This window comes from Carassius carassius, chromosome 12 (genome assembly GCF_963082965.1).
Source record: "Carassius carassius chromosome 12, fCarCar2.1, whole genome shotgun sequence".
In the NCBI taxonomy this organism is placed as follows: Eukaryota; Metazoa; Chordata; class Actinopteri; order Cypriniformes; family Cyprinidae; genus Carassius; species Carassius carassius.
In genome coordinates, this window is record NC_081766.1 from 22,726,827 (window position 1) to 22,751,435 (window position 24,609).

The following is a 24,609-nucleotide window of genomic DNA, read 5'->3' on the forward strand; positions in this document are numbered from 1 at the left end:
TCATTATGTGGTCATTTGGGCAATCATTTGTCTCTTCTTTTAGGAGTTACATTTTATTAGGGGAACCCTAAGGAAACTACCTGAAACCACCCTCTGTTAGTTCACCCCTGGAATCCACTCCTGTCCCAAAATTGTTTGTATTGGACCTAAATCAAATGTCTTTGTTGAACTTGAGTGGGCGGTTATAAAAATACAGCCCCTAGTGAGAGATAGCCATGAGGAAATAAACACAATGTGCACATGCCTCCTGTTCAAGACCCCTTTATGTCTTTAGGCCTGAAGGTTTCTCTCAGTTATTTATAATGTGAGTTAGTACACACCCCACGAGCCAAAAGTTAATTAATTACAGTTTGGTTTGGCACGATCTTGCTTTGTCTTTTTATTTTTTTTTCAAAAGATATAAGGAGACAATCCGATGCATTTATTTATAAAAATAATTCCTGGCATTGTCGGGCATCCCCTGGCCTTAAGCGATTTAGTACATGAAATAGAAACACTTTTTATCAGAGTAAGTTAAACAGTTGCCAATAACGATCCCATTCATTTCCTCATCTTATTTTTGACATTTTCTTCAGTTGACATCTTTATCCTCACTTTCCCCACATATTGGACGTTGCTGTAGATTTAAGAGGTTTAAAAGCAACTGGAGTCCTCTATTAGTAAAAAGACTGTAAACTTGCGGCACTCTGTACTTTGGAAATGATTGTTGGGAAAAAGGGTTCTTCTGCTTTTCTTTTTTTATGCTTTAATGCTTTTTTTTCTCTCAGGACCTGTATTTTAAATGACCCATGTGTTCTCTTTACTGACCCATGATTAGTCTTTTAAGTTTTCTTAAGGGGGCCTAATTTTTTTTCAAACCCTCTGTACGTCTCGGCAAGCTCTCCTTGTTAGTCATCCCCCCACCCCAAACCAATCTATTGCAATTTTCTAACTTTAATGTAACAGACCTGAGAGAAAAAAAAATGAAAAATGATCTAATATCCTTGTTTGTAAATGAATAATGAGCCTGTTGAGTTTGGAGGGTCATAAAAACAGACATCCATCGTGTGGCCACACTTACAGAAGCAGAAGAGAGGCATTTTTGTGGGAAATGCATCTGCTGTCTGTGACTTTCTCAGTTCTTATTCAATTAAATCATTCAATGACTCCTGAAAGGGATCTAGTTTTTGAAAAATGTCTTTGTTTGATGCTTTCTGAAAGTTCACACTACGTTCACACTACATACTGACACCTTTGAGCGGCTCAATGTTCGACTTTGGTTGCAGGTGGAGTAGATCAGAAATGACAGAGAGGATCTGTGGGTCAGAGGCACAAGCATTCACCATTGCGTTTGCACATCTAGCCTTAAGAGAGGAGTGTGCTGGGAAATGGCCTCTGTGTAGGGTATCCCATGACTCCTCTTGAGAGGGGGAACGGAGGCCTGAGATTGTGATTGATTGGTGCTGGTTCAGCCACACTGTTTTAAACTTTAAGCACAGGTCAAAGCACAGACTAAGTGAGACCTCGCACTGACAAAAGCCCCCTTTGACTCCCCACCTCCTGATGTGCGGGAAGTGAATGTGTTATTTGGCTATATGTTATTAGTCCTGTTGATATGGTATTGACATGTTGCTATGGAGACGTTTTTGATACTGTGCAGAATTTGCTGAATGAAAAATATAATTTAAAATATATTTTAGATGAAAAATATAGGTTTTAATCTGAATGTTAGTTGTATTATATTCATTATATTGTGTTTACCATGCTTTTGCAGGTTTAGTAAGCCAGCTTCCATGTTTCTGGACCGGAACTTTAAGCGGCTTTCAAAAGTTACAAACTATTTACCTCCATTTGGATTCAAAACACAAGGTATGTATTTATTTAAAAATTAATTTATAGTAGACTTCGCCCCTAAACAACAATGTTGTCCAAATGCTTTCTTGTTTCCATAAATGAATAGACCGGTTCTTTTAATGAATACTTCCAAATAATAAGTGAACTGTTCAAATCAGTCTCTAGCACTTTATAGGATGTATTTTTTAAATCCTGCTATCACAAGAAGGTCTGCAGAAAAAAAATAAAAAATATATATATACAGGTCCTTCTCAAAAAATTAGCATATTGTGATAAAGTTCATTATTTTCCATAATGTAATGATAAAAATTAAACTTTCATATATTTTAGATTCATTGCACACCAACTGAAATATTTCAGGTCTTTTATTGTTTTAATACTGATGATTTTGGCATACAGCTCATGAAAACCCAAAATTCCTATCTCAAAAAAATAGCATATCATGAAAAGGTTCTCTAAACAAGCTATTAACCTAATCATCTGAATCAACTAATTAACTCTAAACACCTGCAAAAGATTCCTGAGGCTTTTAAAAACTCCCAGCCTGGTTCATTACTCAAAACCGCAATCATGGGTAAGACTGCCGACCTGCGAGAGGGTAAGACACAGAAAGAAATTTCTGAACGAAATTTGTGCTGTATCAAGGCACCTCAGTGGGAAGTCTGTGGGAAGGAAAAAGTGTGGCAAAAATGCTGCACAACGAGAAGAGCTGACCGGACCCTGAGGAAGATTGTGGAGAAGGACCGATTCCAGACCTTGGGGGACCTGCGGAAGCAGTGGACTGAGTCTGGAGTAGAAACATCCAGAGCCACCATGCACAGGCGTGTGCAGGAAATGGGCTACAGAGAAGCAGCACTGGACTGTTGCTCAGTGGTCCAAAGTACTTTTTTCGGATGAAAGCAAATTTTGCATGTCATTCGGAAATCAAGGTGCCAGAGTCTGGAGGAAGACTGGGGAGAAGGAAATGCCAAAATGCCTGAAGTCCAGTGTCAAGTACCCACAGTCAGTGATGGTCTGGGGTGCCATGTCAGCTGCTGGTGTTGGTCCACTGTGTTTTATCAAGGGCAGGGTCAATGCAGCTAGTTATCAGGAGATTTTGGAGCACTTCATGCTTCCATCTGCTGAAAAGCTTTATGGAGTTGAAGATTTCGTTTTTCAGCACGACCTGGCACCTGCTCACAGTTCCAAACCCACTGGTAAATGGTTTACTGACCATGGTATTACTGTGCTCAATTGGCCTGCCAACTTTCCTGACCTGAACCCCATAGAGAATCTGTGGGATATTGTGAAGAGAAAGTTGAGAGACGCAAGACCCAACACTCTGGATGAGCTTAAGGCCGCTATCGAAGCATCCTGGGCCTCCATAACCCCTCAGCAGTGCCACAGGCTGATTGCCTCCATGCCACGCCGCATTGAAGCAGTCATTTCTGCAAAAGGATTCCCGACCAAGTATTGAGTGCATAACTGAACATAATTATTTGAAGGTTGACTTTTTGTGTATTAAAAACACTTTTCTTTTATTGGTCGGATGAAATATGCTAATTTTTTGAGATGGGCATTTTGGGTTTTCATGAGCTGTATGCCAAAATCATCAGTATTAAAACAATAAAAGACCTGAAATATTTCAGTTGGTGTGCAATGAATCTAAAATATATGAAAGTTTAATTTTTATCATTACATTATGGAAAATAATGAACTTTATCACAATATGCAAATTTTTTGAGAAGGACCTGTATATGTACACACACACACACACACAAACATGCACACACACAAATTATATATATGACCTATGTATATTTTGTCTACAACTTTTACATGTTCTGTTCCCATCCCCAAAAGCATTTATGTAGAGGACTATGTGGATTTTCTAGTTTAGTTAGTTTGTTCCTATTTTTTGGTTTTGTTCCTTGAACCTGTTCAGAGCCCTGGTTTTAATAGACAATAATACATTGGTCCCAAAATGTATTCTTATCATGAATTCCAAATGCTTTCAACTGCTGCAGTCCATGTTTCTTTCTATGTTTAACCATTGAACCACAGGGTCAGGAGTGATTTTGATATTGCAGTAGTGTGAGAGCAAACCTCTGTAGTGTGTACGTGTCCAGATGCATTGCACAGTATGGCAGACACTTATGTACTTCAGTGATGTGAGGATGTTATTCCATTCAACAGAGAACAAGAACTTCATTCTACTGAGCTTTTTGAATGTATAAAAGAGAATAAGACCTTTGGAAAAGACCTGTAGATAAGGCAACAGTTCCTTGAAACCAATTGGTTGTTAATGTAATCCACAATTGTCTGCTTTTTTCCCTCCATCTGAAAAGATGATTACATTGTCAAATGTTCCAGCACTTGAGGGCAGCGCATAAGGGTACCTTGAATGTAACCTTTGTGTTCAGTTAAGGGCTGCCGTGTCCACACACATAAAGACTTTCAAAAGAGCAGGTCCCATGTTTACACTACACCTGGTTTTTGTTTGCTGCATGGATCGTGAGCCTAGCGTGACCTCACTTTTAAATTTATTCATTTGGAAACGTTGATACGTGTGGTTCTTGAATAGAGCTTGACAAAGGTTCTCAAGTTGTGGGCCAGAAAAGCTTAAAAATAGATGTCTTATTTCTGCACTACCAATTCCAATATAAGCGATCCCTGTGGCCACCTACGACTTTGTGATTTCTGCTCTTGATTACGTCGCCCTTAGTGGAAAACATTTAGTCAAAGCATTGCAGATGGTTGTGTCAACTGTAGGGTAATCCCAACATCCTTTAAAGATGGATGAACCAAATACCTCAAAGGAGAATAAACCATTAAGGGCTGTTTTGACTGTAAGTTTGGCCTTTTAAGTGCATTACAGTATTAAGTAGCCTCTTAAAATGTCTCCAGTGACTCAGCATGATATGTCACTCTCAGCTACTTTGGTGAAGTTCTGCTAATACTCATGAATTGTTGAAATAGTTTATGAGCATGTTGAATAAGTATTTGAACAAAAAAAAAAGCCTTTTGCCAGACATAACATGAAAGAAATGTCATTGTGGCTCACACTCTCAGAAGTCACGCTCCAGATGGTTTTGTGATATAGCTCTTAAATGCTTTTGCATCATACCTGACCATTTCTAATTTATTCAGAATGTGATTTTCCCCCTTGCCAAAACAGTGTATGTTAAAGATGAGGATTAAATTTGTTTAAACTGCGAATAGTGATACTTGGCTGAAATGTTTATACTGTTGATCTTAAAATATTTCGAACCCATGGCTCTTACCGTTTCTTTTCTTTGCGAAACCGTGATATATATATATATTAGTGTTGTCACGGTACCAAAATTTCAGTATTTGGTACCGATACCAGTGAAAATCCCCTGTTCTCAGTACAAATTTCGGTACCAAAGCAAAACACAAAAATATGCTAATAAAAAAAACACAATTATCACTAAAAATAAAACCAATGCCATTCTTTATACTTATTTACAATTGTGTTTAAAGTTTTTCTACAAGTAATATAATTATGAAAAACAGTAAACAAGTTTCAACCAAATTTAATTTGTCTTTTAATCAATGAAATTTAAACATTTTATATTTTTTGGTAAATAAAGGGGATTTGCTATTAAAATTAAAACATGGAAGAAATGTTGTTTGATTTTCAACAGTAGTAGCAGTATCACATACATTCTACTAAATAATACTAATATTTCTAGCACAATGCCTTTATGTAAAATGGGTTACCGTGAATACCTTTAAATTGAAACTGGTTTTACTCAAATGAAACAGTAAAATGCTTGTGAAGTGACTCAGAACAGTTCTGGTGATGTTGTTTATGTATTTATGTCCTCATTGAGATGGCAGATGCTGAAATTACTGCAAGCGTTACATGCTTCATTCTATGTAGTAAACAAACCCGCACATCTCTGCCATTCATTCATTCACACAGAGACACGCAGAACATGCAGGATTCATATTTCAACCAGCTTTTGCTGCTTAACATTAACAGATACTGGTCCATATGGAGATTTTATTTGATAAATTTATGCTAACTTTGACAAATTCCTTGACTGTCCATATTAAAAAGTAAGTTTCATTTTCATGACTGGATTTTGAGATTCCGTCTGCGTTTTCTGCTTCGCGGAAATCTTAGCGCTGTATGCGTCAAGAACGGGGTTGAACAGGTACTCTGTACCACCGCTACTTAAAGAAACCTGGTACCATGACATTTCGATTTTTTGGTACCAAAGTACTGGGTCTTTTGACAACCGCGTCTTTTGACAACACTTATATATATATATTTTTTTTCTCTGTTTCTTATTCCAGTGTGGTCCTGCCACTGTTTATGCCGTCCCTGGTGATGCTTGATGTAAGCCGTCAGCGCTTTGTCTAAACAATGACTGCTATTCCCTGATGCTTTTTTAATCATTAAGCTTAGTTTAGGGTCAATACCAATTTCAAGCTATTACGTTATCTTTTGCACTTTGCTGACTGTTGTGTTTATGGAGGGCAAATACATTTACAGAACGTTCTCACATGCTGTATTGTTGAAATCACAAATATTCACTTCAAACCACAGTTCTACATTGGTACATCCTATACTGTATGTTTGCCTGTCAATAAAATAGCGTCTATGCCTATAAAAAAAGATAATCTTACACGTTTGCTCTTTGTTGTCAGAAACCGTAATGATATTCTTTAGGGTAGATGCTTTCAAACCACCGGACAAGAAAAAGAAAGAAAGAATTATATACAGATGTAGATTTGGCTCCTCACATCTACTGCAAAGTGCCTAACAGACCTCCCAAAGTGTTTCTCTTTGTGTTATGCCTTCTTGATTGTTGTTCATTGGAATATAGTTGGGGTCAAAAAGGTATGATGATAAAATGGGCAAGGCTCATTGTCCTCATTAATTTAGCTCTTTTCCAAACTGTTTTCCTGTCTTTTACTCTTTTATAGTATGCATACTGATGCTTTAGGCAACTCAATGGGTTATGCTTATGCACCCTTACTAGGAAATCCGGTGTCTTCACTGATAATCAGTTGACATAATGTGTGTCAGCCATGAATGCCTTCGAGGGAATCTGGGGAATGATCACTATGACCAAACAGCTCTGTTAATATACTGAGAGCGTCAGAAAGCATGGATAGAAGAATTTGGCAAAGGAATTTTACTTGTTTGCAAATGGCATTCCACTTTTACAGACTGTTTTTTTTCCTAAAGTGCCAGTAACCTATTTTCAGTTTCTAATATGACTTCCAGGAGTGAATAACACAGTCATGCTCCTCCATCAGACAAAGAGGAGTGCAGATAATTGAAGAAAATCATTTGAATCAGATTAAAGCCATTATATCTACAAGTGTTTTTGTCTAATCCCTTTGTTCTTTTTTGTTATCTCTCTCTTTCTCTCTCTACAGAAAGAATCATAGATGTTATATTAACTGCTACAAAGAATTATGGACTGGGTCCATATTTAGATAGGTAAGACTTTTAAAATGCAATACTACAAATTTGCCCAAAGGTCCATGTCCTTTTTATCCTAGAGACGCAAAGGATTTTTAGACTATTTCTCAAAAGTTATGATTATTATTTTTTAAAAGTGTATTGTGCTTATCAAGGCTACATCTTTTTTTAAAATCAGAAATAAAATAACTGATTTCCTTCAAAAATCATTCTAATATGCTTTTTTTTTGTATCTCAAGAAACATTTCTTATTATCTTAAATGTTGTGAACCGTTTTGCTACTTCATTTTTTTCATGGAAACTGTGACATGTTTTTTCAGGATCTTTAATTAAGGGGGGACACTGCAGGCAGTTTTTTCATGCACCTGTCAATGTTTTGATTTTGGGCTCTTTGGCTTTTCATAAAGTGTTTTTTTTTCAGACTAATGGAAAGAAAACATCCTGTAGACACTGTTAAGTATTAATTTTGTAGTACTTTATCTGACTTCATCCAGTGTTCAGATTTTCGTTTTTTTTAATTTGCATATTTAAACATAACATTTTAGAAAACTTGTAATACAAAAAAAATTGCCTTAATATAAAGTTCACAAGATCAGCATTTATTAAAAAATAAATCTAACAATGTAGGTAATCCAAATTTATTATTATTATTTTTTTTTTTGCATTTGCTTAAGAACACACATTTAATGTGTTTTTGCATTTGCTTAAGAACACACATTTAATGTGATGGTGTGACAAATCAGAATTAAATTTTATGCAGTTCTTGCCAAGGTCTTTAATGTCCCTTTTGATCAGTTTAGTGCATCCTTGCTGGAAAAAAAAAAAAAAATTCATTCAAAAAATACAAATAAATAAATACCGTAATTCCTCAAATAAAAACCGGTAGTCAAATAAACGGCTGGCCTCTGATAGTGGCAGGGGACATGGTCAACACGGACAAATAAAGGCCGGTCTTAAATAAAGGCCGGGGGAAAATTTGTGCAGCAGAGCCAGATAACGAGCGTACACGCACACTGCTGGAGCGTTTCTCGTTCTCGAGTCAAGAACCGGTTGCATCGGTTTTCAGATCACCAGTACACTGGACCGAGAACCGTTTCTGTCGGACGAGTCCGATTCGAGAACCGAGGAGCTGATGATACTGCACATGTGTGATTCAGCGTGAAGCAGACTGACACAGAGCGCATCTGAACCGAACTGATTCTTTTGGGGATTGATTCTGAACTGATTCTGTGCTAATGTTATGATCTCTGTCCACTGGAATGCTATCGCTTTTAATTTAAAATGGGTTATTTAAAACAATTACTTTTAAACAGATGGAATTAGAAATAAAGGCCTGCCTCTAATAAAAGCCTGCTTCAAATAAAAGCCTGTTACCTTCTGCAGCTCAGGTAAATAAAGGCCCCGGCTTTTATTTGAGGAATTACGGTATATATACAGTACAGACCAAAAGGTTGGACACACCTTCTCATTCCAAGAGTTTTCTTTATTTTCATGACTATGAAAATTGTAGAGTCACACTGAAGGCATCAAGGGCTATTTGACCAAAAAGGAGAGTGATGGGGTGCTGCGCCAGATGACCTGGCCTCCACAGTCACCGGACCTGAACCCAATCGAGATGGTTTAGGGGTGAGCTGGACCGCAGACAGAAGGCAAAAGGGCCAACAAGTGCTAAGCATCTCTCGGGGAACTCCTTCAAGACTGTTGGAAGACCATTTCAGGTGACTACCTCTTGAAGCTCATCAAGAGAATGCCAAGAGTGTGCAAAGCAGTAATCAAAGCAAAAGGTGGCTACTTTGAAGAACCTTGAATATTACATATTTTCATATTTTTTGTTATGTATATAATTCCGTATATATTTCCACATGTGTTAATTCATAGTTTTGATGCCTTCAGTGTGACTCTACAAGTTTCATAGTCATGAAAATAAAGAAAACTCTTTGAATGAGAAGGTGTGTCCAAACTTTTGGTCTGTACTGTATATATCGTATAATTTCATGTGTATCAAGTGTAAAAATTTCCATTTGGCTCTGATTGTCATGGTTTGTAAAACTAATATAGTGTCTAATTGTAATTACTGTATAATTGTATTATTTGATATATTTTCTACCTGACCTGACTGTGCAATCTAGGCAATATCAAGCTAAGCTTGACAATTTTTGTAAAAATTCTTTCTGTGAAGAATATGGCTGTGCATTTTTGAGTAATGCCACCTGTCTTCTCATATGTTCTCTTTGCAGTTTGAGTTGTAAAAGATGTATAATAGTAGGCAATGGTGGTATCCTTAGCAACAAGTCTTTAGGAGCCCACATCGATGAGTATGACGTTGTGATAAGGTGAGTCTCCACACAGTCACCTTGCTCTGCCTTTTTAATGACCAAAGCAATAAACTGAATAAATGAAAGGATTTTATGCTTTTGATTTGCACTGATTTTCAATGTATTTATTCTTTAGACTCAACGAGGCCCCAGTGAGTGGTTACACCAGAGATGTAGGCACAAAGACCACCCTAAGGATAACCTACCCAGAAGGGGCCATCCAGAAGCCCGAGCGCTATGAGAAAGATTCCCTCTTTGTCTTCTCTGCTTTCAAACCTCTTGACTTTAAATGGCTGAGACAGATGGTCTTCAAAGAGAAACTGGTAAGAACGAGTGCAGTAGTGTGTGACTATACTGTAGTGTTTCTTTATTTTTTTCTGTGTTGAAGCTCTCAGTTAATGTTAAAGCAGAATGGTGCCATTGTTTTTTTTATACATCCATTTCCAGTTCAGCACTACCTGAAACTGTGCTGAATTTTTAGAACTTTTAAGTTGAAATCATTTATGAATTTAGAGTAATGTTAATATTGCTCTCTAACAAAGAGTATTGGATTGGATTTTTTTTTTTTCATTTTTAAATTAGGAAGAGTTATTGAAGACAACGCTTTTATTGTTCAAGGACATTTTTAGCATAATGTAAATCATTCTTTTTCCAGGTTTGACTGACATCTAGTGAATTAGCCTCTTAATCAGAAGGGTTGGCCCTTTCTAAATGAGCTCTCTCTTATCTCACACTGTTTTAATGACTCTGCCTCCATCCCATTTCTTATCACACAAAGAGCAAGCATAAGCACTATTGCGGCAACGTGCCTTAAGGAGTTCCTGGCCAGCACAGCTGCTGCGCTTTCGGGACCAGTGCTGTTTGTTTTTTACAAATTGACATTTGTCAATGTGCAAGAGACTCAGCAGAGGAAGAAAAATAGAGAGCTATTTGATTACCCCCCTCCCCTCTGGACCCTGAAAAGAGCCAGTTTTGTCTGAACATCTGATCGTAACAAGCTGGACAGTGGTAAGTGCTCAGATAATTGATCTGGCCTCTGGCTTCTGATAGATTGGCTTTGATCTCGTGGAAGGAAGAATTTCCTTCACCAAATGAGGGGTCAAGAAAGCTCCAATGTGTCTACCATAGTGGTAGAAACAGTGTTCAGAGGTTGATGACTGATGCAAACCATAGTATTAGGTAACAAAATAGATTTTTTGTATCAGAAAGAGGAAAATTAATTGTTCATGCTATACTGGAATCTAATGGGTTGGTTCTTGGTTGTAAAAATGGTTGTAAATGGGCAATGTTTAGACATCCAAGATAATGCTGGAATATTTCAGATACTTGACGTAGCTACTTGCTAATAAAAAAAAGATAAGCATGACTCTTACTATTGGTCGTAATAATTTGTTACTAATTCCACAGTCTACGTTTACATTTACACCAAATATTTGTTAGACACATTTATAATTTCTTTACGCATCTCTTACAGAAAGCTTTTTCTCCGCACCTTAGTCTATTTTTTCTTTTAAATGTACATAATTTACCTTCTTCAGCAGAAACACGTGTCTGTTGAAGGATAAGACCATTTACTTTTACAGAATGTGTGAGGAATGTTTCTGCATTCACATGATGTATCATAACGTTTTTCTTAAGAGACTGTTCGCTACAGAATTAAAAAGCTACATTCACACTGCTTTTTGTTTCTGGAACATTGGAGTGAAATTGTTTGAGAGCCTTTTGTGTGAATCCATGCTGGAATGCTAGACAATTTGATCACTGTATCAGGACCTTGGTGCATTGTCGTAAATTAATCCTGACCCCCCCCCCCCCCCCTCAAAAAATCCCTGGAATCCTTGTATGTGTTTTGACAAATCGTGTGGCTTTTTGTAGAAAGAGCAGTCGCACTAGTATGTTTTTACCTGATAATAAAGACAAAAAACAAACAAACAAAAAAAAACAAAGCTTACTCTTACGATAAAGAACTCAAGCCATATCTAGAAACAGAATATCACAGAGACCGCCCAGAATGCCTTAGAAACCTCATAGCAATTCACATAAACCACTAAGAACACCTTAGCAACTGCATAAAAACCTCTGGCAGCGATGTTTGTTCGGACAAGCAGCACTCAGATTTTCTTCAGAAAATGTAAAAATGCTGTTCCTGTTTTCTTCCTCCGGCAGACAGCCACAGCTGTAAAAGATGTTTAGATGTTTAGACTCTAGCTAGTCTATGTGACCTCCTATGTATGTATTAAGTAGTAACAGTATCATGTTTAAAGTGGCTTTTAACCGATTGTCACTTGACAAATGAAGCCTATCACTATTGTGAATTCTTACAGATGAAAAACGACTGACTTCTATTCTTCTTTCCCTTATCAACGTCAGGCTCCAAGAGCCCCTTACATTCCTTCGCTCCCTTTTCAAACAGTTTGGCTTTGTTTATTTTTAACTGGCAAGTCAAAGAGATGATATTTTAGGGCCCCATGAAAATCTGACTAAGCGTTTATCTAGTTTGCACTCTATACGTGCCATAGATGTTTCTTTGAAAAATTTGAGTAATCTCTAAACAGTAACTGGCATTCATCTCTATGCTTAATCATACACAATCTTATCAAACACTATATCCCTAACAACAGTATACAGTTCATCTCATGTTTGAAAACAAATACATTCCCTGCGTTCCACTTCCAAGTCTTATTTAGATCTTATGACATATCTTCGAAAATATCATTGATGCAATGAAAATCCTGTTGAGTGACTTGGGGTGTAGTTGTTGCTGATTCCCTTTAATGGCAGAAATCTGGTGCTGAAATGGAAAACACTTTGTTTTTGCAAGAGGTGACAGTGATTGAAATCTACTGTGTCATGACCAGTGTTGGGAGTAATGGCATTTAAGTATAACGGCGTTACTAACGGAGTTTAATTTTCAGTAACGGAGTAATCTAATTAATTACTTTTCCCATCGTTACAACGCCGTTATCTTTACTGAGAATGTAAAGTGTCGTGTTACTACAATTTGGTTGAATAAAGCGCGAGGTGTCATGCTTTGGCTAGTGGCTACACATCAGCTGCCTGACACCGTTGCAAATCCGATGATGATTGGCTGGGTGGGCGATGCCCTGCTCAGTCTCACTGCACGCTCTGACAACCACTAAACACAAGACGGCGTCAGTGATAATGGCGTTCTCGAACTGGAAGTACCGGAAATTAAAGGCTAGAATGTTTCTGTAACATGCACGCTATGCCCAGGAAAAAAGACTTTATCCACGTCTGCCTCAAGCAACTCAAATCTTATGAACCACCTCTCATCAACACATGCTAACATGTTACTGTACTGAATATTTAATGCTGTTCAAACCAGACACGACTTGCGTGAATAACTCGCGCTATTCGCGCGTAGTTGGATGCTTGAACATTTTGAGTTCATACGCTTCATTCGCGCATGAAATTAACTTCACATAAGACGCGAATTCGCGGCATGTGGGGCTTCTGCCATTTGAGTTTACACAGCATTTTCAACCAGCATTTTTATTCAGATAGTTTTCTAAATATTACTGTTATGGTGTCATGAAATGTAGTTTTAAAAGTATTTCATGCGAGAATGTAGTTGTTTTAAACTCAAATATGCGGTTTATTTAAAAATGTGTTTCGCCGATTTTCGGAGGTGGTCTATTCGCGTCTTTGCATTGACTTAACATTGAAATCACTCGCGCCAGACGCTCTATTTGCTCAATCTATTGAGTTCAAATAAATACAACATTTTCTAAAATACTTAGTGTTTTTATTCTTCAATCAGTTAATACAAACATCTTTTATTAAAGATGTTATAGGACGTAACAGCGTTATAGAACATAAAAAATAACGTCACAGTTACTTTGCTGAGTAACTAATTACTTTTACAATGTGGTAACTGAGTTACTAACTCAATTACATTTTGGGAGAAGTAATTTGTAACTGTAACTAATTACTTTTTCCAAGTAAGATGACCAACACTGGTCATGACATCTTTCATTTGGAGATGAACAAACAAAAGCTTATGTGACTGTGAAGTCAGTTGGATTTAGAAAGGCATGTAGATTTAGACTTCAGGTTAATCCTCAACCAGAACTTAGGCCATACTTAAAAATCATCTTGTTTGCCATAACCCGACCGACCCTGTCAATTTAGGACCAACTCAAATTTTTTATTTTTTTTGCTTTTAGTCCGACCGACTTTCCGGTTGTACATTTGCGTTAAGACCAACCAATGTATTTTTTTTTACTTTTAACGTTTCAAACAACTAATACAAAAGCAATAAAATAGTATTCATTATATTTTTGTAAGTATTGTAAAATTACTTATATATAAATCGCCATAAAAATTAAGGCTACGTTCTTTCTTTAAAAAAAAAAAAACCCTGTGACGTCATCTGTTTACACGGATGTCACACTATGGACTGTGCATTCGCTTCGTCTCATACTCTCATTCCTGTCAGAGTCAATGGTTTGCGCTTGGTAATGATGGCTGCGGCTGCAGTAAACTAAATGTTCGCGGTCACTGTTCAAAGTTATAGGGGTTCGGGGCACCATAATACATCTAAAAAATTTCATTAAAACAGCTCGACTCCGCTTTAACTCGGCACGAAGTTCTAGTAAAACTGTGCCCAGATCTTTTCCCATCCCTTCTCCCTTCTAGTCTAAAACATTGACCGTGTCGACTGTCACTTTATGTTCAAAAATCTATTGCACAAATCGATTGGACCCACCACCTATGTATGCGATTTTTTGTTGTTGTTGACATTTTTAATCGTAATCACAGCCATGTTGAAGCCTGCAGTAAATGTTTTGCATTATGGCAGTCCACTCTGCTTATTGTTTTTCAAGAATGTTGCACTCCTGTTTGTCATTGTGCACGTAACTTCACGCCAATAAATCATCAGAAATATTGGTCTTTACCAATATTTTACCTGGATTTACCTATATTTGGTGTTATTTGCTGTATAAAATGCATCTAGACATGCTAAATCGATTTTACAATCGATTCAATGAACACTTGTCACTCAAATCAAACGGGATGTTTTTTTTCAAAAGTGACAACCCAAGAAAGCAAAGTAAATGGTCTCTCATTTGTAGGTTGCATTGACACCTAGCGGTGGATGCAAGTAAAACAGTACCTAATTTTTTTTCTTCTCCCCTGAAATTCATGCAGTTAACATGTTTTTGACAAAGATTTCAATTTGTTTGTGGTCTATATAGCCTGCATCAAAATGAGGTTTGCAATGATGCGCCCGAAGGCACGGGTTGAGGACCCAGTCAGTGACGTCACAATATGCTAATTTGTTTAAATTCATACCTACGTAATCACCATCACCAAAATTTTATATTTTTTTTTTACATTGAAACTTGGTAAAAAATATAGACCTACCTACTGACCTTTTTTTTTCTTATTTACTGTTATTGCAAACCAAAATATTTTTAAGGATGGCCTTACTCCTCACACTCTTCATCTCAAACAGTCACACTAACTTTGAACAGTTGCTGCTTGCTGCTTTGTAGTATTTTTCTCTCTTCTGCTATTTTGAATGCTGTGTACTTTCATGGTGGAAGGAATTCTAGCCTTTTTAGTTCATATTGACAGAACAGTAGACTGATACTTTCCCAGCATTGAAGAACATTTGCTGGAGTTCACCTGAATGTCCTGCCATGAGGCTTGAGTGCTCTTCACAAATGCACATTAGTCAAGGCAAGTCACCTTTATTAATATAGCGCTTTAAATAAAAAAGATTGAGTCAAAGCAACTGAACAACATTAATTAGGAAAAGTGTGTCAATAATGCAAAATGACAGTTAAAGGCAGTTTCATAATCTCAGTTCAGTTTAAATAGTATCTGTGCAATCATTTGGAATCAAGTCCACGATATCGCTGTAAATGAAGTGACTCCAACTAAGCAAGCCAGAGGCAACAGCGACAAGGAACCAAAACTCCATCGGTGACAGAATGGAGAAAAAAGTGGGGAGTGGGCTCACATCATTTTTATTAGTATGCTGTCATGCACAAGCATTAAATAAAACGATCATGAAAGTATTTTATTTTTATTTGCATCCTGTATCCATTTGATACTTGGTGTGAGGAACAGATCCGGCCCACATCCGGCCTCCGTGAAATCCATTCGGGCCGGATCTGGGCTGACACTGCTTGCTGTCTGGGTTGGGTCTGGGCTATATAAGTTTCAGGTGTGTGTCAGATCTGGGGATTTTGGTTTACTTAAGGCTGAGAATTGGCACCAATAATAAAACCTGTTTTGGCCCAGATCAGGGCCAGCTAAGGCTGATTAACTGGCTGAGATTTGGGCCAGTTATGGCCCATGTGTGGCCCGAGTCTTTAATCCAGTTCTGGGCCACTTCCGGGCCGTCATTCTTTGTGGTACTTGGGCCGAGGGAAAAGTCATTGTGTGGCCCAGATCTGGGCCAGAAGACATTTGCTATGTGGGAAGTGGACAGTTTTTCTGTGGTTATTGAGATGAGCATGTTTGAATCTGGAACATTCCTTTCACCCTAACCACTCAACACAATTCAGATTTGTGAAAATGTTAGGCTTCTTCAGAAATATGTCATGTTTCTCTTGATTTCCCCTATTTTAGTCATTGAAAATGTTTTAAAGGGGCTTTATTTGAAAATAGGCAATGAACCAGCCATCGAGTATGATAATCGCATACTGAATTAACGAGTTCTTGAGGTGGCTGAGGAGCATATGGCTCCCACGATAATTATTTTCTTTCAGAATACCATTGACTAGGTAATCCTCTGGCTGAATGTATTTATGTATTTATCACTTCGTTCTCCTATATGTCTTAATCCCTTATTATTTTAGCCTTACATGGTAAGAGTGAGGCAAGAGTGTGTCACTTATCAGACACTCCTTCAGGCTCCTGCTGTTGGCATTTATTGAAGGTACTTTCCATGTGTTAGCATGTTGCACACAATTGCCTGTTGTATAATTGTTGCCTGTTATATGTTGTGGTTTAGTCTTTACATGGCTTTGTTTTTTTTTTGTATTCCAAAATGCAACTCCTGGAGTACACACTTATGTGTGCATGACTTTATCTCTTTTGATGCCTGAGGAGAGTGCCTTTTGTTTATTGAAGAAAACTTCAGGAAATGTGACTCATGTCACATTTGCGAAATCTTAAAGCTATACTTCACCCAAAAATTTAGTTTGTCATTTACTCATCCTGTGGTATTCAAAAAGGGTCAATCTGTTCAATATAATGAAATGAAAGAGGACCAAAAAAAAAAAAACAAATAGCAAAAAGCAACACAGGAGTATCAGAAGTACTATATACTAATAATCAATTTGTTTATTACATTCCAAGTCTTCTGAAGCTGAAGGATAGCATTGTGTGAGAAACAGACAGAAATTTGTTGCTCTTACCTCAAAATGTTGGCATCCACCAACTGGTGTTCATGAGAGAAATAGTGATGACTCATTCTTTAACGTGTCTTTCTTTGGGATGAATCCGTTAATCCATATCACAGAACTGCTCTAAATGATTCATTCATTGATTTAATGGCCCACTAGAGGGGAAGATTATAAGGTTAATGATGCATAATGAATAATAATCAAGGTAACAATGATGCCTTCTTTTTAAGCCTGAACTTTTCATTATTTGTCAGTTTTCTGTAGAAACCTGTCTGTTTTTAGAGTTGGATACAGGTGTCGTCTTTCCCTTTGACCCAATGGGGTGATAAGCCAAGGGTTGACAAGGGGACATGTGGATGTTTGCTTCTGAACATGCTAACAGCTGGGCTTTGATTCTACAAATCAGCCTAAAGGTCACTTGTGTGTATCTGTTGTACATAGGAGGTAATATAAAGGTTTAAAAAAGTGCTAGGTTTAAGCAGACCTTTAAGCAGTCCATTAATGTTTAAGCTAGTCTCGGTCTCAGATGACCACCCATGAACCATCCACAGGCTATTTGACTTTTCACTATCTTGTTTATATCAAGCCATTTTGAGAGATATCATGGGATTTCATGAACCGAGCTAGAGCAATGGGATTCAGATTTCATGAACCTGACCTGCTCTGGATGAGTGCTCCAATAAAATGTGCACATTTCTGCAGGGGCGCTCTTAAACCTTCAGTGCTTTATATACAAACTGAAGTTCATATGAATCATATAGGGCCCGGGGTGTAATGGTTTGCCAATGCAGATTTACACTTCTTATCAGTCTTCAGTTCTGACTGAGGTGGTATAAATTTGCTTGTTGATATGTCTCAGCCTAGCTGCAGTTGCAAATTTGTCATCTGCCCTGATATGTTTATAGGCATTCAGAGCATGGCAACTAGAGCAGGAGAAACAACATCTGTCAGACAGCGTGCCTGAGCCTCTAGAAGACAGGCTTTGATTGCAGCTCTGTCGGCTAGAGCACACACCATAAAAACAGATCATTTCACTTTAAACATTGTACCTCCCAAGTTTATTGACCTTTTAAATATAAACCTGAAGATATACAGGAAACCTTTTCAAAATATCCTATGTTTTCTTCTGCTTGTGTGGAGTATATTGAGAGACAGAGAGAAAAGGTTGTGATTTATTTTGAGGAGAACAGCTTTTTTTTCTCCTCATGAGCATGTGTGGAATGGTTCATTTGCAACCTGTTGCCCCCCTATGTGACCAGATAGGATTTCCCTGTGCATAATTTTTAAAAGGAACTCCTGGTTCAGAAGTTTCTCATTGAGTCTGACCATGTCAGGTATAAACCTGATCAGAGCAATACAAATATTTATAGGTGTATAGACAGGTTTTCTGCATGGTATCTCCCTTTGTGGCAGTTTTACTTTTAAAAATCACATTTCTAGGTTGTGTATCATCTCTGTTACATATGGTAACCCTCATTTCTTGATGGAGGGAATGGAGACATCATGTCGGTGACCGACGAATTGGGATATCGCTTCGATAGACAAATGTACTTCAAGTGTAAACTAAACGAGCCAATGCACATTAGCATGCAATTATAGCATCCAGCTGTCGCTGATCACAGCGTGAGTATAATAAGGCAGCAGGTGCAATGCATAGCAGGTTTTTGCTAAGGAGCCGAGCCGGTAACCTGGCAGCTCAACGGTGGTACAGCAACTGTGGCGACGGGACGTGATGTCTCCGTTCCCTCCTTCAGGGAACGAGGGTGTTCATACATAATAGAGACATTCCCTTTCAGTCGGATAGTCTCTTCGTCACGTCGGTGACTTATGAATTGGGATCCCTACCAAAGCGCCATGGGTGGTGCCCCTTCCAGTGCCATGTGCAAGCCGCCTGCGCCCCATAAGGTGTAGGCCAGGACTTGGAACAAGTAGTTTCACTCTCCATTGTCAAAGCACTACCTTACTAGGTGAGATTGGATAACGCTGGGAAAACATACCCGTTCCGCTAGGAACAGGGATGCTGAGGAAGCCCCATACTGTGGACTATCCAACTCCATACCGAGAAAAGAGATCCTCTACATCAGGGAGAGTTTGCTCTTTTCCTCGTTGACCCGAAGGCCCAACAGGCTGAGGTACTGGAGCACCAGGTCCCTGTGCTCGCACAACTGATCCCAAAACCATGCTAGTATAAGCCAACTGTCTAGATAGTTGAGGATGCGAACACCCTGCGCTCTGAGGGGAGCAAGAGCCACCTCCACAACTTTTGTGAAGACACCGGGAGATAGGGACAGAACATTGTACTGATGTGCCCATCCTTCAAACGCAAACCGCAGAAATGGTCTGTGGCATGGAAGGATCGACACATGAAAGTACGCTTCCTTCAGGTCGATCGCTGCAAACCAATCTTGGGGACGGACGCAATCGGAGATGTTTTTCTGCATCAACATCTTGAACAGTAGCCGATGAAGGGCCTGGCTCAAAACTTCCAACTTCCAAGATTGGCCGTAACCCACCTCCTTTCTTGGGTACAATGAAGTAAGGGCTGTAAAACCCTGACCTCATATCGGCTGGAGGGACCAGCTCTATCACATCCTTCGCCAATAGGTCTGTGATCTCTACCCGCAGAACAGGGGCATTGGACACTTTCACTGTAGTGAAGTGGATACCGCTGAACTTGGGGGGTGACCGGGCGAACTGAATCGCATAGAGGAGGCTGATGGTCCGCAGAAGCCAGTGAGATGGGCTGAGTAGCACTGAAAAACCATACAAGTGAAAGTGACGTGACATTCAGCCAAGTATGGTGACCCATACTCAGAATTCATGCTCTGCATTTAACCCATCCAAATTGCACACACACAGCAGTAAAAACACACAAACCGTGAACACACAGTGGCCAGCCATTTATGCTGCGGCGCCCAGGGAGCAGTTGGGGGTTCGGTGCCTTGCTCAAGGGCACCTAAGTCGTGGTATTGCCAGCCCGAGATTCGAAACACACAACCCTAGGGTTAGGAGTCAAACTCTCTAACCACTAGGCCATGACTTCCCCAAGCAGGACCAGTGGAACCACACTGTTGGAGGGCAATAAGATTCATTGGCAGCAGCGTAGCCAAATCTTCATTGGACAGCTCTCACTCCGATGCTGAGATCGACATCTAGTTGGGGGGAGGCCCACTGGATAGTGCTGTACGCTCTTTGAAGAGGGCCCAGCATGTTCTGTGGGTTGTTCCACTAGATCGGTGGTGCAAGAGGAGTTGTGGGCCCCCAAAGCGGTTGTTTCCCCATGGGGTTTGCCATCACTGTAATCCTCAAATCACTTGCACTACTGCTGGAAGTGGTTCTCATCTGTTGGCCACCAGAACGAGCCCCAGATCACGGCAGTGGCAATGGGACTCCACCCCCCTGAAGGTAGGGGAGCCTGGTTTGCAGCTCCGAGTTGGTCATCTTCCCAGTGGGAACATGACTCATCCACGAAGGCCACCTCAGCGTACTTGATGCCCAGACACGTGAGGCAGCGATCGTGACCATCACCCAGAAAAGCACAGGTGAAACGGCATCCTTATAAAGATGATCCATTGTCTTTACAAAGACACACCCGTGAAGCTTTTTTAGAGAAATTTGCTCTTTAGAAAATGCTCTTTTAGTGCAGAGGCACCTAGGGGATTTGGCCACTTGCAACATGACTGGGGGTAATGCAGCCTGAAGTGTGCAACCCATTCGACCCAGGAACGACTGCCGCTGAAGTGCCATCTCGCCAACACACGATGCTTCCGAGAGCATGCTGAACTCATAGTTTACAGCAGACACAGTTGAGCGGAATGATACACTCAGCTCTGAAGTGAAAAGCTGGTATGCATTGCATCTGCTGCTTTTTAATACTCACACTGTGATCAGCGGCAGCTGGATGCAATAATTGCATGTCAGTGTGCATTGGCTCGTTTAGTTTACAAACAAAGTAGATTGCTCTATCAAAGCGATATCCCAATTAGTCGGTCACCGATGTGACCTTGAGAGTGACTGACTGAAAGGGAACTTCTGTACTGTACAACCTGATCTACATGATGATTTTCATGCCATGTCAGATTAAAAAAAATTTTGTTAATAGAAATAATGCTAAAAAAATGTCATTAGATGAAAGCCTCAAACCTAATTTTAACTTAAATTAAACACTTATAAACTGAAATTAAATTGTAAATGTAAAAAATGTTATGCTGAAATAACTCTTTCCATGGTGGTTGATCTACCATCTAGTCAGTTGAACCCTGAAGATGCCAGATTTATGTTCTCATTGTGCATTAACTTTTTGACTGGCAGGTTCTTTATAATGAAGTTTGGCTTTTATATTTGTTGTCTTTTCTTGTTATCTAAGCCATACGTTTGCATAACATATGGAAGAAATCAGAAGTGTTTACACCGATGTCAAAGGAGAACAAATCAAATACCTTTCACACTGCGTTTTACACTTCACTGCAAATAACATAAACTTTTACATACTCCCCCCTACTCCTCCTTAAATGTATTTTTGTGTTTTGACAAACATTAAGTGTATTTTGCAAGTGTCTGTCCAATCAGACTCTTTAGAAAATGGAAAGATCTACATTTGTATTTTTCTGACAAAGGAAAATTCTGCCAAAATTCAATGCTAATATTTTTTGTTAATAAAGAAAACTCTCCCCAGTTGTTCCTGGGAAGATTCTTTCCAACACACATAATCAGCTGTAGTTTTCCCAGCCACTGCTGAATGTTCACCCTGACCTCTCATTTCCAGCGGCTGATGGAGAGAGAGTCCGGCGATGTGGCCTCTGATTTTTCATGGAGTGATTTAATACTCGGCAGCCATACTGAAATCTTGTTAAGGGGTTGCTGGAGCTGCATTCAGGAGGCAATGAGAGGCCACTCTCACCTGCTGCTTTATTAGTTGGATCAGTTTCAGGGGCTGTCCTGTTTGACAAAAGTGTGGCAGTTGTTAAAGTTCCTGCACTGCAGATGGTTTTGAGGGCTTAGAGAGGTGATCAGTCAGGGTATCTCTAACTAACTTTTTTCTCAGCGCTCCTGGCTGTGATTCCCTGGAATGCCGATGAGAGGTCTGGAGTAAAGCCAGGTGGAATCAATGTAGAAGATGTCAACAATAAAGCTGTGTTTAGAATGACCTTGTCTAACTTTGGTGGGATTGTAATGCAAACCAGAATCAGGCTGGTTTAGTTCTCTGAAAACACTCGTCAATAAGAATATCTAGAAAGGCAAAAATTTTTACATTTCATGCTTCATAAATTCCACAACAATACTAAATAATTAAATAAAATTAACAGTGGTGTTGTTGGAAATAAGGCCTGGTGTGTATCGCCAAAAATTTTTTGTCACTTCTCTGTCTTATAAATTAAAAGAAAACGTCTTAACGAATTATACCAAAAAAGACATAACATTTAATATTTTTTTCTCCTAAAATGTAACTAATACTGTCACTAAGTGCTTTCACACCTTGCCCATTGTTTCAGAACCTGGCGTAGCTTGGTTCGTTTGGGCATATGTGAACACAGCAATCATGCTCGCATACGAGCTAAAATAATCGTTCGAGACTGCCTGAATGAGGTGGTCTCGGCTTGACTGAAAATTAACTCTGGAGCGGTTCGGTTGTAGTGAGAAAGCAATCTGATCCAATGAACCAGGCTATATCCAATGTATGATTGGCAATTACGTAAGTAGCAGTAGACGTTCCTGGCGTCCCAATGTGCAGACTATCTACCCTGAATGGTATTGAAAATCACTAATATCACATAGAATTTTGGATGGGTAATATATACATTGGGATGCAGGCAATATCTGTGGCTGAGCACGTCTTCGCCATTCAAAACCAAAGCGTGCCTTTTCATTTTATAATGCCGTCTTACTGCTCTCCTTCATAGTAACTGTTAGGTGCATTTAAAAATGTTTTCCCCAATGACTCCTGGACTCCTGTTCAAAATTATAAATTAATATAATTACAGCTACAAAAAAAAAAAAAAAAAAACGGATCACAGCTATGAGCATAATTCCTGAAAATAAACCATGGAACTTTGGCCAGTGGTAGGACAGTTTACTCGCATGTGACTTGTATTAACAATTTTGGTCTGTTTAGAAACATTTCCGTGTGAAAGGGAACCACACCAAGAATAAAAAGCAACATTGTTATAATTTTAATCTCTGTTTCGGAACAAAGCTATCGAGCTATCGAGGTGTGAAAGCACCCTTTAGTGCATCCTTGCTGAATAAAAGTATTGATTTATTAAAAAAAAAAAAAAGGACAGGACTCTTATTTTACAAACAGCTTTTTAATGGGTGTGTGTGTGTATACATGTACAGTATATTTATATATTTCCCATTATCTCTGTGTTGCTAGTGCCATGCTCTACATTTTGAGCTACAGGAATGCTATACCTGGTTTATAGAAATGTTCAAAGTCTTAGATCATTCACTTCATTAAGAACTACGGTACTTTTTTCTATTCAACCTGTTTAACTAGTCTGTCACCAGACTGACTCTTGGGTTGGGTTTGTTCAAATGCCTTTGTCACTGTGCTCTTTGTATTTTCGATTTACATTTTCCATTACTGTTTCCATCTATACATATATACAGTATATGCGAGTATGGAAATATAAATACTTTGTATATTTAGTTGTTTTAGGGCAAGCGTTTGTTTCTATTTTTTATTTTTAATCTATAACTAGGTGAAATATGAAAATCTTGTGAAATGTATTTTGAAGATTTAGTTGAAATGTAGATTTGACAGCAGCAGTCATAAACAGTGTTTAGTGTTTTATAGTCCCACTGAACACAAGTGTTTGATTGAGACATTTAATAACTGCTTATAAAAGCCACAGTCCTCAACACACCTGTGCGAGACTAGTGCTGGCAGCCATTAGTCCTTAATATCTAATGAATATATGAATAGTGAATGAATAGACAAACAAATCAATACATTCAGTGTGTTTTGAAAGGATTTGGAGTAAGCTGAACCTAAGCTTCTGTATCACTCAACTTGAATCTTAGTGTCATTATTAACAGTCTAAGCAAGAATTTTCTCATTTCTTTTTCTTTTTCTTTTTTTTTTCTTCAATAGCAACTCGGTTATGTAAGTCACAAGAGCAACTCCTGTGCAGTAATAAACCTGTCTGTCGAGAGGGAAATGTTCTTACCATCTCTGTGACGCCTGATGCACTGGACGGAATGTAAAATCTTACGGAGACATCCTCACTTGTGCCAAATGATTTTAACAGAATCAATCAGGGACTTCCTGTTTTTATTTCTTCTTTTAACAACTGTTACTTTCTGGAAAAAAAGCATACTTCAGTTTTGCAAGATGTGTCTAATATATGCTTCACAATACGCTGGATACGGTGTCTCTGTGGTCAAGTAGATATGCACCAAAATCTGTGATCTGTTTTATTGTTGTTGTCAAGTTTTTCTCTGTTTACACCTGCTTGTGGTTGCAGCATTCCACAGAATTTCTGCTTCTGTTCAGCAAAACCCTACTGTTGACAGAAGAGATGATGATTTCTTCCCATGGCTTGTTGTGGGCGCGGGGCCCTCCAAAAATGCTTCAAAGCCGTTCGCCTAGCTCAATAGTTGCTCCTATTGTTGGGCTATATCAAAGGCACAGTCT

General features: G+C 38.7%; 1 protein-coding gene across 5 annotated transcripts in view; it reads left to right on the top strand.

The window, feature by feature from the left end:
* Nucleotides 1-24,609, top strand: part of LOC132155115 (CMP-N-acetylneuraminate-beta-1,4-galactoside alpha-2,3-sialyltransferase-like) — an 86,397-nt gene that overhangs the window by 48,860 nt on the left and 12,928 nt on the right. For all 5 annotated transcript variants that reach the window (XM_059563927.1, XM_059563924.1, XM_059563925.1 and 2 more), the window contains 4 exons: nt 1,754-1,848; nt 7,231-7,294; nt 9,514-9,609; nt 9,728-9,914. In XM_059563927.1, the coding sequence (XP_059419910.1) occupies nt 1,754-1,848; nt 7,231-7,294; nt 9,514-9,609; nt 9,728-9,914 (442 nt within the window). The remainder of the gene's footprint in view (nt 1-1,753; nt 1,849-7,230; nt 7,295-9,513; nt 9,610-9,727; nt 9,915-24,609) is intronic.